Raw genomic sequence first — 14,242 nt, 5'->3', positions numbered from 1 at the left:
AAAAGTTAGTATTTGAAAAGATTAATAAAATTTACAAGTGATTAAGAAAAATAATAAAGACAAAAGTAACCAATATCAAAAAACAAAAGATACAATAAAAGGCTATACAAGAGGCTTTTATGCCAATAAATTTGATAATTAGGTAAAATGAACAAATTCCTAGAATCATTCAATTTCCAAAACTGAAATATCATGAAATAGAAAATCTATTTGTCTAATATTTATGAAAACAATTGAATTGTTTATTAAATATCCACAAAGAAAATATCAGGTCTGGGTAGCTTTATTAGGAAGTGCTTTCGGAGAATTTAAAAGCAGAAACACTTTCCAATTAGTTTTATGAGGACAGCATAATCCTGATAACCAAAACCTGGGGGGGAAAAAAACAACATTAAAAGAATTAACAGCCAGGTGCGGTGGTGCACACCTATAGTCTCAGCTACCTGGAGGGTGAGACAGGAGGATCACTTGAGCACAGGAGTTCAACACCAGTCCCAGCAACACACTGAGACCCTGTCTCAAAACAAGACAAAAACATTCCAACTGTGTTCATAAGCACAGATTCAAAAATTCCAAATGAAATATTAGCAAACCAAGCAAAAGTGATACACTATCACAAGCGTACGCGCACACATACACACACATAAATAGAGCAAATGTTGGTTCTATATACTAAAAATCAATGGTTTGTGTCTGAAATGTCTCCCAAGAACCATGTGTCAAAGGCGTAGTCCCCAGCTGTGGTGCTAACAAGTGGTGGCGGAACCTTTGAGAGATGGAGATTAGTGAAAGGAAATTATGTCACTGGGAATGTTCACTTGAAAGGGATATTGGTACCTCAGCCCCTTCCCCTCTATTTTTGCTTCCAGGATGTCATAAAGTGAATAGGCCTCCCCACCTCTCACTCTCACCATGACATATTACATCCCCAAGTGGATTAAAGCAACAGAGTCAAGCAACTGTGGACCTCTGAAACCATGAAACCATGAGCCAAAATACCTTCATCCTTTTTTCTTTTTTCTTTTTTTGGTGGTGGTGGCGATTGAACCCAAAGCCTTGTGCACTCTAGGCAAGTTCTCTTATCACTGAACTACATTCCTGGCCCCTGCTCAGCCTTTGTTTTTAAACTTTTTTTTTTTTTAATTTTGAAACAAGGTCTCACTAAGTTACCCAGGCTGACCTCAAAGTTATGATCCTCTTACCTCTGACTCCTGAGTAGCTGGGATCACAGGCGTGTGCCACCATGCCCATTTCTTTCCTCCTTTTAAGTTGTTTATGAAGGTATTTTGTCACAGTGACGCAAAGCTGACTAACATGTTCACAGTAATAATATAATAGACAAGAATAATTTTGTGAGCATGATCATGTTAATAGAAACAATCATTTAGTAAAATTCAACATCTATTTATAATTTTTTAAAAGATAGAAATTTCCTTCATCTAATTAAAACAAAAGTATGTACAAGAAATGAACCACGGGGCTGGGATTGTGGCTCAGCGGTGGATTGTGGCTCAGCCTAGCATGGGCGGGACCCAGGTTCGATCCTCAGCACCACATAAAAATAAAGGTATTGTGTTGTGTCCATCTACACCTAAAAAAAATAAATATTAAAAAAAATTTAAAAAGAACTGAACCACAAATGTAAAACATAGCATTGAAATATTTAAATGCTTCTCTCTGAATTTGGGAAAAGGACAAGGGTGACTGTTATCACCACTTCTATTCAACTTTTTTTTTTTTTAAAGAGAGAGTGAGAGAGGAGAGAGAGTGAGAGAGAGAGAGAATTTTTAATATTTATTTTTTAGTTCTCGGCGGACACAACATCTTTGTTGGTATGTGGTGCTGATGATAGAACCCGCACACATGCAAGGCGAGCGCGCTACCGCTTGAGCCACATCCCCAGCCCCACTTCTATTCAACTTTTTAATCAAGGTCTTAGCCAATGCAATAACAGCCCAGAGCTTTTTAATACAACTTTATTAATTTCCATCTATTGATTCACACAAAAGATTCATTTATTTGTATTTCCTAAACTATACATGAAATACTTTCAGACTACCAATTCTAATTAAATACTGTTAAAAATGAAATTACTAAGAAAATTTCAAATTTCCTTTTCTATACTTTACCTTAAAATAAAAATCTCAGGATAGGCTCCGTGGCATGCTCCCAGCAACCGGGAGACTGAGTCAGGAGGATCAAAAGTTCAAGACTAGCCTCAGCAATTTAATGAGGTCCTAAGCAACTTAATGAGAACCTGTCTCAAAAAATTTTTTTAAAGGGGCCTGGGGGGCTGAGGTTGCCCCTTAATGGTGGAGCGTTTCCCTAGAACATGTGAGGCACAGGGTTTGATCATCAGCACCACAAAAACATAAATAAATAAAATAATGGCATTGTGTCCATCTATAACTAAAAATATTTTCAAAAAGAGGGAGAAGTTCTGGGGATGTGATTTAGTGGTAAAGTACCAGTAAAATAAAATAAATAAAGCCCTCTAGCCATGGACCATGTTCAAACTTTTACTTGAAATAATTATTTTTTCTGTGTATTTTGTCCTCTTCATATGCAGTTAGGTTACAGTTCTATTGTTATATAGTTATATTGCCCTCTTCATATGCAGTTAGAACATTTGTTTCTGTTTGTATTTAATTATAATAGATCCCTTCCTCTCTTCTCCATGCTAATTCTTTCTCTGACTTTTGAAAGCTTTTTTCCCCCCTTTCTTTTTTCTTTTTTAAGTGCTGAGGATTCAACCCAGGGTCTTAGAGGTGACAGGCAAGTGTTCCACTATTGAGCTACACCCCCAGCCCTATTCTTATTGTCTTAATTTCCCTTTGTCTTACACAAAAGGTAGCACACCATTCCATCCTGCATCTTGCTTGTTTCTCTGAAAGTATGTAACAAATTAAATTACCTTTTTAAACTGAATTTTCACTCTCATTCCCATCCCATCTTTTGCTTGAGTCAAAATAAATTTGAACTTTTCACCTTCTAAGATCTTTAAAGTTCTCAAACTGAAAGTCTACTCACACAGAACATAATATGCACCTTTATTGTCAAATGTGGGGTTTACTGTGGGGTTTTGTTTTGCTTTATAATCTGGGATCATGGTTTGGATTATATTCAAGGTTTGTTTTCCTGTTTAATGAGCTGTATTCTATTGTTCAGGAAGACCTCTCATTTACAGCCTAACACTCCAGGATCAGGAAAGATGGCTCCAGAGGTTTATTTAAGGGGGTACATCAAAGGAAGGGGTAAGGTTCAAGGGCTGAGTCTTGCTTCCTGATGTCTTGCAGTCAGCAGGTTGATAGCATCTTAGCAGGTCACACCCATTTCAGGTGTGTGGACATGGCAGAGAGGAACAGAAATTCACAATATGTCAAGGCAGTTATAAGAGGAAACGTCCACTGGTTATTTCCAGAAACCAGATGTTCCTGTCCACTAGGCTCGATGCTGGCTGTAGGTCTGTGTCTAGATTCAGTGTTTTGCCTGTGGATATCCAGTTGTTCTAGCACTATTTGTTGAAAACACTGTCTTTTCTTCATTGTATTGCCTTTGCTTCTTTATCAAAGATCAATCACCTATATTTGTGGGGGTCTATTTCTGTACTCTTTTCTGTTCCATTGTTTTTTTTAATATTTACTCTTTAAGTTTTAGGTGAATACAATATCTTTATTTTATATTTATGTGGTGCTGAGGATCGAACCCAGTGCCTCATGCATGCTAGGTGAGCGCTCTACCACTGAGCCACAACCCCAGCCCCTCCATTGTTTTCTATGTCTGTTTTTTTTTTTCATCAATACCACACTATCTTGATAACTGTAGCTCTATAGTAAGTTTTGAAGTGACAATCCTTCCAATTTATTCTCCTTCAAAATTGCATTGGCTGTTCTGGGTCTTTTGCCTCTCCTTGTACACTTGAGAATTTGTTTGTTGATAGCTATGAAATAAATTGCTGGGATTTTGACAGGATTGTATTGAATCTACAGATTGACATTGTGTTATTCTGAAGCCCTCAAGAAAATACAAAAAGTATTAAAAACAATGCCTACAACACATTAGAGATTTAATAAGTACCATTTGTTATTTCTGACTATTATTTCTTAAATAGGAAACAGAATTTAAGAATTAAAACATTCTTGTGTTAAAGCCAGTAAAATCCAGTGCAAGACCATTACTTATCCTGTCACCATAATCTTTGCAGAATATAAAAAGACTGACCTTTACTTTCCCCTCATTTCCCAAGGGGAGATAATCAGAAACAATTTCCCAAGCATACCCATGAATCTTGTTTTCTAATCTGGTAGACAGACTTCAGAATTGTAAATTGTAAAAACCAACCCTGAAGTCCACTATATGGTTGATTTTTTTTTCCTTTTATTTTGCAGAGTTCATGTAGGTATTTCCATAAGCATCTCTTTCTCAACTATTTTAAAAAGTTAGGAGAGAAATTTTATGCTGTTGGTACTTCATTAGAGATTTAGACTCTTTTTATGATGCCCTTACCCTTTTATGCAAAGATTTGGCATAACAATAAATCAATACTTCAAACGTTAGTGACAATAAGATACCAATAATTGAATATGTTCATCCAATCCAAAGTCATCCACATTTTCTCTCTTTGCTCTTCTTTAACTATTTTCATTGTACATCAAAAATTTCAGAAAGTTTTATTCAATTCATGAAAATATCTCTTATACTTTTCATTTCATGATGGTTAATTTTGGTTGTCAACTTGACCAGATTGAGGAACACCTAGGAAATTAGTAAAGCACACTTCTGGAGGTGTCTGTGAGGATGTTTCCAGAGAAGACTGGCATGTGTTTCAGTGAACTAAGAGTGAAAGACCCACTCCAAACTTGGGTGGCACTATCCAATAGACTGGGGAACTGGATGGAATGAAATATCAGAGAAGGAGAAAGTTTGTCCATGGGCATGTGCAACCCTTCTTGAGCAGGTGTGGATTTTTTGCTGCTCCTGTCCTCTGTGGACATCAGACTCTAGATACTTTAGCTGTTGAATGAAAACTTGCACCAGTGGCTCTCTAAGGGGCCTTCAGGCCTCTAACCTCAGATTGGGGTGCATCATTTGTACCCTTTGTTCCAAGGCTTCTGGCATCTTGGAGTAAGCAGCAACAAACTTCCCGAGCTCTCCAGACTGCAGCCAGCCATGTGGGAGTATTCAGTCTCTATCATGTGAACCAATATTTAAAAATCCCTCTTATAATTACATTTATGCTATTGGTTCTGCTTCCCTGGAGAACAGTGACTAATACAATATATTAAGATTTTTTTAATCAATAAGCATCTCACAATGTGGGAGGTTTTAATTTGGGAACTGAGTCACACATTCATCAATCTTTTCAAAGCATGTAGGCTTATCATTTCCTTGGATCCCAGGACATTGACCAAGAGCTATGGTTTGACATGGCATAGCTGTTTGGCTTATTGTTCGCTCAGATCACTGTGACTTCAAATCCTGACACTCAGATGTGTCAGGGAATTTTTATTTCATTTCAGAACAACTCTCACCAGTTATTGTATATAGCTCTGATAAAAGAATTGTCATTCTTTCAAATGTCATCTTTGTTTAGAAAGGTTAAATGACAAGGGTAACAGAGAAGAGATGACCACAGTGAGCTGCTCCTTTCTAAGCTAAATGCTGAAAAACCGTCACTGAAATATAAAAGTCCAGTCTTATATTTGACCTAAATGCTAACTTTGGCATGGGAATGTGAAGGAAAAAAATCAACTTTTTTTTTTTTTCTCTGACAGCAGATGTTAAAAGAAATGATGTTGTTTAGTTGAACTGTTGACCTCAAAGTCATGCTTATCCTTGAAGGGCTGAGATCTGTACCTTGCACTCTTCCCAGGAGAGTACTCTGATGTTTTAAAACAACAGAGGTTTAGACATAAGGCAAGCTTCAACTTGAAATGATGTGGGGCAGAGAGGGTATGACTTAAGCCCTGATTAGTAAATGGAGAAATAGTGAATAGCTAGATTGAGTGTGAGTTGTGTTTCAAATAATCATACTCCATGCCTGGCTGTGTTTATATATAAATAAATACAATATTTACACGTCGGGGGGGAGCTTTAAATTTTTTTGGCTCAATTATCCAAATATTTAAATTATTTAATTTTTTTGTTCAATTATAAAAGCAAAGTATAATCATTTAAGGACATTTGGAAAGTACAGAAAATTGCTCAACAAAAGTCAGGTCATGGGCTGTGGCTGTAACTCAGTGGGTGAGCACTTACCTAGTATGTGTGAGGCACTGGGTTCCATCCTCATCACCACATAAAAATAAATAAATAAATAAAGGTATTGTGTTCATCTACAACTAAAAAAAAAAAACCAAAAAAAAAAAAGGTAACTTAAAGAGAATCACTGAGTGATATAAGTCCTTGTCATCTCTTTAAAGTGCACTTTTAAAATTATAATACAAAGTACAAATAATTTCAAATTTTTCTTTTTTATAGTCATCATTGCAGAACAAGTATTATATAGTCTAGTGTTCTTAAATACCTGTAAAAGTGTTGCATAGTATTTTATCAGGTAAAATAAATCATAATTCATCTGACAATTACCTACCTAGGAGACAGTTAAGAGTTGCATATTTAATCACCTTTATACATCAATATTTATGAAGTGTCACTTATACACATTGAAGATACAGAAATAAGTGGCTCCTGTCGTATCTAACTGGGAAGAGTGGAACAAATATACTTAGAATGCAATTAGATAAACTCAAGTTGATAAGGAAGCAGATGGGCCAGGTAAACTGCTAGAACCAGGTAGTGTCCTAAAGAAAGTGATATCTAACTTTTTGGGAAAATGCAGGAAAATATAGATCAGAACAAAAGAAGGAAATAAAAAGCGCTTGTGTTCTTATTCTTCCAGTATTTTCCTTCCATTATCACTCAAATTAGATATTGAATCACCCTAAAAATCTTTGCAGATTTTACTGGCAAAAAATGATGATTATATTTCCTTATTGCTGGCAAATTTCAGTATTTTATGTGGATTTATTATATTTGTCTTTTTAAAAATTGTTTTATATTTTCCTTGAATGATTTCTAATACAGTTTTGGCATACCTCTGATTATATGATCTTTATTTAGGATATAATTTTGTCTATAATGCAAAAGTAGATTTTGCAAACATTTTCCCAGTTTGTCTACTTTTTAATTTGATACATAACATTTTTTGATATGCAAGAATTTTGTATTATTAGATAGTCAAATATGTCTCTTGGAGTTTTTTCCCACTGCTCTACCTTTTATAAACTATTGCTCTCAGAAATCAGCTAGTTGTTATTTCTTTTCAAATTTTAAGACTGTATTTTTATATTTAATAATTTTATAGGATTTAAGACCTGTTTTTTGGCTTCTTGTATATTTCAACTCTATTTCAAAACCACTTTGTTATGTTGGGCATTCTTATTTCATGATATATTTTAGTACCTATTAGTTCTCTCCTTTCAAACTTTCTTTGCCAAATTTTTCTACCTATTTTCATTTGAACATTCTTTGTGATAAACTTTGGGATAATTTTAACCAGAACTCCAATACAAAGGACTTAAAGTTGGCATACTACACTGATGCAGCCACTTCAACATTTACAGCAGTTCAATTCACAATAGGCAAGCTATGAAAACAAGGAAGGTGTCCTTCAACAAATGAAAGGATAAAGAAAATGTGGTATATATACACAAAGGAATATTACTCAGCCATAAAGAAGAATGAAATTGTAGTATTTTGCCAGTTAATGAATAAAACTGGAGAATATCATGCTAAGTGAAATAAGCCAGTTCCCCTTACCCCCCCCCAAAAAAGGCAGAATATTCTCTCTGATATGTGGATGCTAACCCCACAAAAAGGGAGGGGAGGATTACAAATTCACTGGACTAGACAACAGGGAATGAAGGGAAGAGAAAGGGAATGGAAAAGACCGTAGAGTGTGGCTGGGAGTGTGGCTCAGTGGTGGAGTATTCGCCTAGCACACGTAAGACACTGGGTTTGATCCTCAGCAACACATTTTTAAAATAAAATAAAGGTATATGAATATATATATATATATATATATATATATATATATATATATATAATATATATAATAAAATAAAGGTATATGAATATATATATATTAAAAATATATATATTTATGTTTTTTTTAAGTTCTACCTTAAAAAAAAAAGAGAAGACAGTAGAACAAATTGGACATATCTTTCCTATCCTTATATATGGATACCGACCAATGTAACTCCACATCGTATATGAACACAATAATGAGATTCTAATTGGAACAAGTTATACTACCTACATAGAATATGTCAAAATACACTCTACTTTCATATATATCTAGGAAGAACAAATAAAATAAATAAATAAAATTATTAATTAGAAAAAAAAAGAACTCCAAAAATTCTCTTGGGGGTTTATTAGAATTTTGCTAAGTTGGGGCTGGGGTTGTGTCAGTGGTTAAGTATTTGCCTAGCATGCGTGAGGCACTGAGTTCAATCCCCAGCACCACATAAAAATAAACAAAATAAACACATTCTGTCCACTTACAGCTAAAAAAATATATTTAAAAAAAGAATTTTGCTAAGTTTATTGTCTGATTACCAAAGAATTACAGAATCTATTTTTTTCATTCAAGAACATATCATGTATATCCATTTTTTGAAGTCTTCTCTTATGTCTCTTAGAATATTTATGTCTTTCAAAATGAAATGTAGGCTTTCTGCATTTTTTGTTAGGGTTGTTACTACATACTTCATTCAATTGAATTGTTTCATTCAATTGCAAATGGAGTAATCTCCCTATTCTCTTTCATGCCTCATATTGCTTTACATAAGAATGCTGTTGATCTATTTTAAATTTAATTGTCTTTGTAAAATTTATTAATTTTCATCCTTTCCAGTTGACCCTTTTGGATATTCTAGAGGAGTACTTGAATTGCAGACATTTAACAATCTGTTCCTTCCTGACCATTTAAACTCTTCCTTTCCAATATTAATGCCACTTTAGTCTTATTACATTATTTAGGTTCTCTGCTGAACACTGAATAGAAGTGGTAAGAGCTGGTGTCTTTACTATGCCCAGATTCCAAGAGTAATTCTTCTGTAGGTTTTGAGAGAGATCTTACTAAGTTTGGGAAATACTTTTCTCTTTCTAGGTTGTTAATTTTTAAAATTAATCATGAATGGGCATCAAATAGTATACAATGTTGTTCCAATATTTTTATCGTCATAGATGAGAAGCAAATTAATTAATTTTCATGCATTTGTGATTTTATAGGGCTTCTGACTGTGGTTGTTATATATCAAAATGATAGGTAACATTTTGTTTCTTGATTAATTCCACCAAAATTATAGAATAGATTTTATAGAATTTTAATCCTTTAAAATTGTTGAGATATGCTTTATGAGCCAGTATATGATCAATAAATATTCTCCTTACATCAAAAGAAAATGTATTCTGCAGCGTTGTGTATATATGTATGTGTGTATTTCAGTTATGTCAGTTTTCTTGATTGTATTGTTCAAAACTTGTATATCCTTCCTATTTTCGTCGTCTTGTTCTATCATTTACAGAGAGGGGTAAGTTACCAGTACAAAAAAAAAACTAGGTTTGGAGTGTGGATTTGTATATTTCTTCTTTTAGTCCTGTATTTTGGGTTTGTATATTTCAGTGCTATACTTTTAAGATTATACAAATTTATAATTATTACAGTGTTTGGGGGTTGATGCTTTCATCACAAAGAATTTTTATTTCTAATAATACTTCTTGCTTCAAAATTCACTTTGTCGGACTGGGGATGTGGCTCAGCTGTTGAGCACTCACCTAGCACGCGTGAGGCCCTGGGTTTGATCCTCAGTACCACATTAAAAATAAATAAAATAAAGGTATTGCGTCCAACTACAACTAAAAAATAAAATATTTTTTTAAAATTCACTGTCTTATATTTTTATAGCTATATCAGCTTTCAATTAGGTACCATTCATATGACATAATTCTTTGCATTCTTTTTATTTCAACATTTATATTGCCTTTAAAGGTATCTCTTAGAAGCAACATTATAGTTGAGATTATTTTTTAATGTTATGTACAAACTTTGACTTTTAATTGGGAGGTACATAGATTCCATTTATATTTAATGTTATTGTAATTTTTAAAACTTTAAATTTGCCATCTGTTTCTGTTAGTCAATTCCTTATCTGTTTATTGCTCCTATGGATTAAATATTTTCATTATTTTATTTGACATCTTATTAGCTTGTTATTAATTTTCTATTATTTTAACTCTTACTCTAGAGATTACAATTTTCATTCTTGATTATTAAAAGTATTTTTCTCAATTCTCACACAATGCTAGAACATTTTAATTCCAATTCCTCTTTTCTACTTTTTGTTCTATTATTGTACATATTTTAGTTCTCTGATTTAAACCTCACATGACATTATTTTGTCCTTTCATATGTTTAATATTTATTCATATCTGGCCACGTATCAACCCTTTTTATTTTTCCTTATTCCTTTAGGTATCTCTATGATTTCATTTCTTGGACCTTTCTTTCCCTTAACCCAGAGTCAGCTTTGGAACTCCCAGATGCTCAACAGGCGCTCAACACAGCTGACACACTCGGTCCTCCTAACCAAAGGGAGGCGCTGTGCATTGCCTTCATGCCGCCCAGACAGCCCGTCAGGCTGCACCTTCTCTTTCTCAGCTGCAGAGGGCGCGCATGAGGCATCGGGCGCTCAGGACCCCACGGGAGATCGCCGAGGGGCGGGGCCTGTGCGGTGGGCGAGGCCTGCGAGAGGGGCAGGGTCGGGTGCGGGGCGGAGCTGACCGGAATCTGCCGGCCGCAGTCCGAGCTCCGCATCGGGTAGAGCGTGTGTCCGAAGACCCCACGGACCGCCACGAGGCAGCCGAAGGCGGGCCCGTTACCCGCCGGCTACCGGGAGCGAGCTGAGCGGCAGAAAAGGAAGAACGGCCGAGCACTATGATCCCTCTGGAGAAGCCGGGCAGCGGCGGCTCCTCCTTGGCTGCCACCTCAGGCTCGGGCCCGGCGAGTCGGAGTCAGAGCGCGCCGCGCCGGCTGCCGCCGCCCCAAACCCGCGGGCTGCTGACAGAGATCCGCGCTGCCGTGCGCACTGAGCCTTTCCAGGACGGCTACACCTTGAGCCCTGGCCGAGAGCTGGGCAGGTAAGGGCTGGAGGGGGGCCGGGGAGCGGGACGACCTCGGCCGGGTGCAGAGCCTCCAGGTACTCGCCGATAAGTACCGCGGCTGGAAGTGGCGTTAGGCACCGATAACGCGCTTGGTGACTTGGCACAAACTTAGGGGCTGGCGGCGACTAGGGCGGCAGAGTGCTGCCCTCCGCAGAGCCGGTGTGAGCTCCCCGAGCGACTAGCAGCTGGCCATCGGAGCAAAGTAAGAAAGAGCGAGGTATTCGTTACCTCTGGTTACCGCGAACCTTGACGCCTTCCTCAGCTCACGCCTTTTCACCATCTGTAATGATTTAAATGGTAATTTAGCGAGATTAGTGTGTGAACCACACTGCAGATCTGAAATAAAACTAGAGGCTTATGAAGTCAGCTTTGGTTTTGCCTTTAGACTTTTCCGGATTTCTCCACCGCTCTCTGTGGCCTTCATGAACTGCAGCATCAGTTGTGACAGCTTCCTTTGCACCGGTTGCTGTATTAACTTCAGCCGCCTTCTGCTGCCTTCATCGTTTTCCTTTTCGTGGTTGGTTTTGTGCCTTTTTTATTGTTGTTGTTCTAAAATATTTCGGTAGTTCAGATAAGTTTCATCTGTAGGGTCTTGACCCTTTTATCACTCTTTCTACTTTTCTGTGAGCCGGCTCTTGCCTGCCCCGCTCTTTATGGGGGTTAGGAAGAACTTAGATTTCTTTTTTCCTTTCCTTTTTTTTTTTTTTTTTTTTTTAATTGTTAAAGCGAAGCCTGTTTGGATGCTTTACATTTTGTTTGTTTAAGAAGAGTGATATAGCAATTTCTATGGGGTTTTTGAGACTCTTCTTTTGAGACAGTTTAGAGAAATTGTTGGAGGTCAGACCTGAGTTCATATGCCTTGCCCTTCCTCATGAGTTTGCCTTTGGGTGGATGATTTAAGACTCCTCGGCCTCACTTTTCTCATCAATAAACCGGAATAACGACAGTACTTACCTCATGGAGATGTTGTGAAGATACAGTGCCTGGAAAGTGCATACCACTGGGCCTGGCACATAGCGTTCATGTTCACCTTTATTGCAAGCCTGTGAATGGTTGCAAAATACCTCCATGTTGTAACGGGAAAGGCCCTGACAGTTAGGATAGCCTTCAGCTGGGGTCTTGGAAAAGGAATTGGTCACAAATTATTAAAAAGGCACAGCTTTACAAATATTAAGATAACTTTTCAGAATATTTTTTTGCCTTAACATCCCAGTGTTAACAAAAGGAAAATACCTTTCAGGAACAAATTTTCTTTCACTGTGCTAGACACTAATTGACTGGTTCAGTGTACACTATAATTATGATACTAAGAGAACAGCTACTGGCTGAGAGAGGTATTTCTAATTTATTGAAATTCCATACAATCTGAAGTAACCTCAATAACATAAAAAAAAGAAAACTAAATTTTCCATTATTGGCATGAGTTGTCTGCAAATGCTTAAGATGTCAAGCAATGTCTTGTACATTTAATTACAAATAATTTAATCTTAAAAACTGATTTGCACCCTATCAGGTGTCATGGAACTAATTCCTCCAGGAATGCTTCTTTCAATTTTTGTTTTAAGCCCTATTATAAAATCAGATTGCCTCCAAGGGTTTTTTATTTTAGGTTGTGATGACTTCTGCTTACTTTTGCCTATATAGGTGTGTATATTTCTTTTTTTCTTTTTCTTTTCTTTTTTTTTTTTTTTTTTTTTTTTTTTTTGTAGTTGTAGAGGACCAGCATGCCTTTATTTTGTTTGTTTATATGTGGTGCTAAGGATCGAACCCAGTGCCGCACATTTGCTAGGCAAGCACTCTGCCACTGAGCTACAGCCCCAGCCCCTGTGTATTTCTTTATAAAAGGAATAAATCCTGAAGCAGCAGAAAAGTGCACTAGACATAAGAGCCTAAAACTGAAATACTTAGACGTAGATACTTGACAGAAGATCTTAAAACTGAAAACTACAATTAATCTATTTTTTTTTTTGGTCCCCTTTTTCATCTTGAAGTTTAATGTAACAGTTAAGAATATGGGCTTTGGAGTCAGTCAGTCTGGGATAGAATCTTGGCTTTTATTAGTTACGTGGACTTGAGTATATTACCTAATCATTGATTGCCTCAGAGTTGTTGAGAATTAAATAAAACACATCTATAGCCTTAAGGCTGTGCTTAGCTTAGGGAAAACACTCAATAAATGTAATTCACTGTGTAACTCAATAAAAGTTACTATTCTTAATGTAACCAACAAAAAATAAGAAAACCTGCACAACTGCAAAATATGCCTGTCTCTGGCAAAAATAATGAACTCTTGCTACAAAGGGCATAGGAATTGTTTATAAGTCTCCGGAGGTAGAAGTTCTGCTTTGTGTTATAAGCAGTCCTTGTTTAAGGTTCATAAATTTTGTCAGTAGATTGTGGTTTTAATATGTTGAATGTGTTTATGCATGACTTTTTTCCTGACAGGGTAGAAAACTTGTCTATTTTTCCAACTGTTAACTCTGGTTGCATTTCTGATATATAACTAATTGATCTCATGCTGATATATAACTTAAAATATCACCTTGGTTGTATTTTAATGACATAGAGGAAAAATAAACAGTTTTATTCACTTCATACTATGGCCTTTCATTCAGTAAAATAGAAAGGGTTCAAAGAGTAAACTGTTCAAGATAAATCAATTTCTTTTAAATGTTGCTATTATTTTATAAGAGATATAGAGCTTTCAATACAATGACCTTTCAAAGAGAAGTTTTTTAAATGGTCAATATTGATTCCAGAGTATACAGGATGTGATATTGATCATTTTAAGAAGTGTCACATTCTTCCATGTCTTAAGAGTTCATAGCAACATGAATGTGTAAATATATGATGTAAAACTTTTATTGCTTCAAGTTTGACTTGTTATTCCTATACCCCTTTCTTTGAGTCGGGATTTGTGCCAATGTAAACCACATTAATGATTTCATTACTGAGGCACAGGACATAAGACCTTGAGTTCTGAGGATTTTTTCATATTGATTTCCCTTGA

At 36.1% G+C, this 14,242-nt stretch overlaps 1 protein-coding gene across 1 annotated transcript in view; it reads left to right on the top strand.

Moving 5' to 3' along the window:
* Window positions 1-10,836: 10,836 nt before the first annotated feature.
* Window positions 10,837-14,242, top strand: part of STK17A (serine/threonine kinase 17a) — a 29,047-nt gene continuing 25,641 nt past the window's right edge. Inside the window, exon 1 of the mRNA XM_081286885.1 lies at window positions 10,837-11,208. Coding sequence (XP_081143011.1) covers window positions 11,006-11,208 — 203 coding nt within the window. The 5' untranslated portion in view covers window positions 10,837-11,005. The remainder of the gene's footprint in view (window positions 11,209-14,242) is intronic.

This window comes from Spermophilus citellus (assembly GCF_964194105.1).
Source record: "Spermophilus citellus genome assembly, chromosome: 3".
In the NCBI taxonomy this organism is placed as follows: Eukaryota; Metazoa; Chordata; class Mammalia; order Rodentia; family Sciuridae; genus Spermophilus; species Spermophilus citellus.
This window is presented reverse-complemented; position numbering and strand designations above follow the sequence as displayed.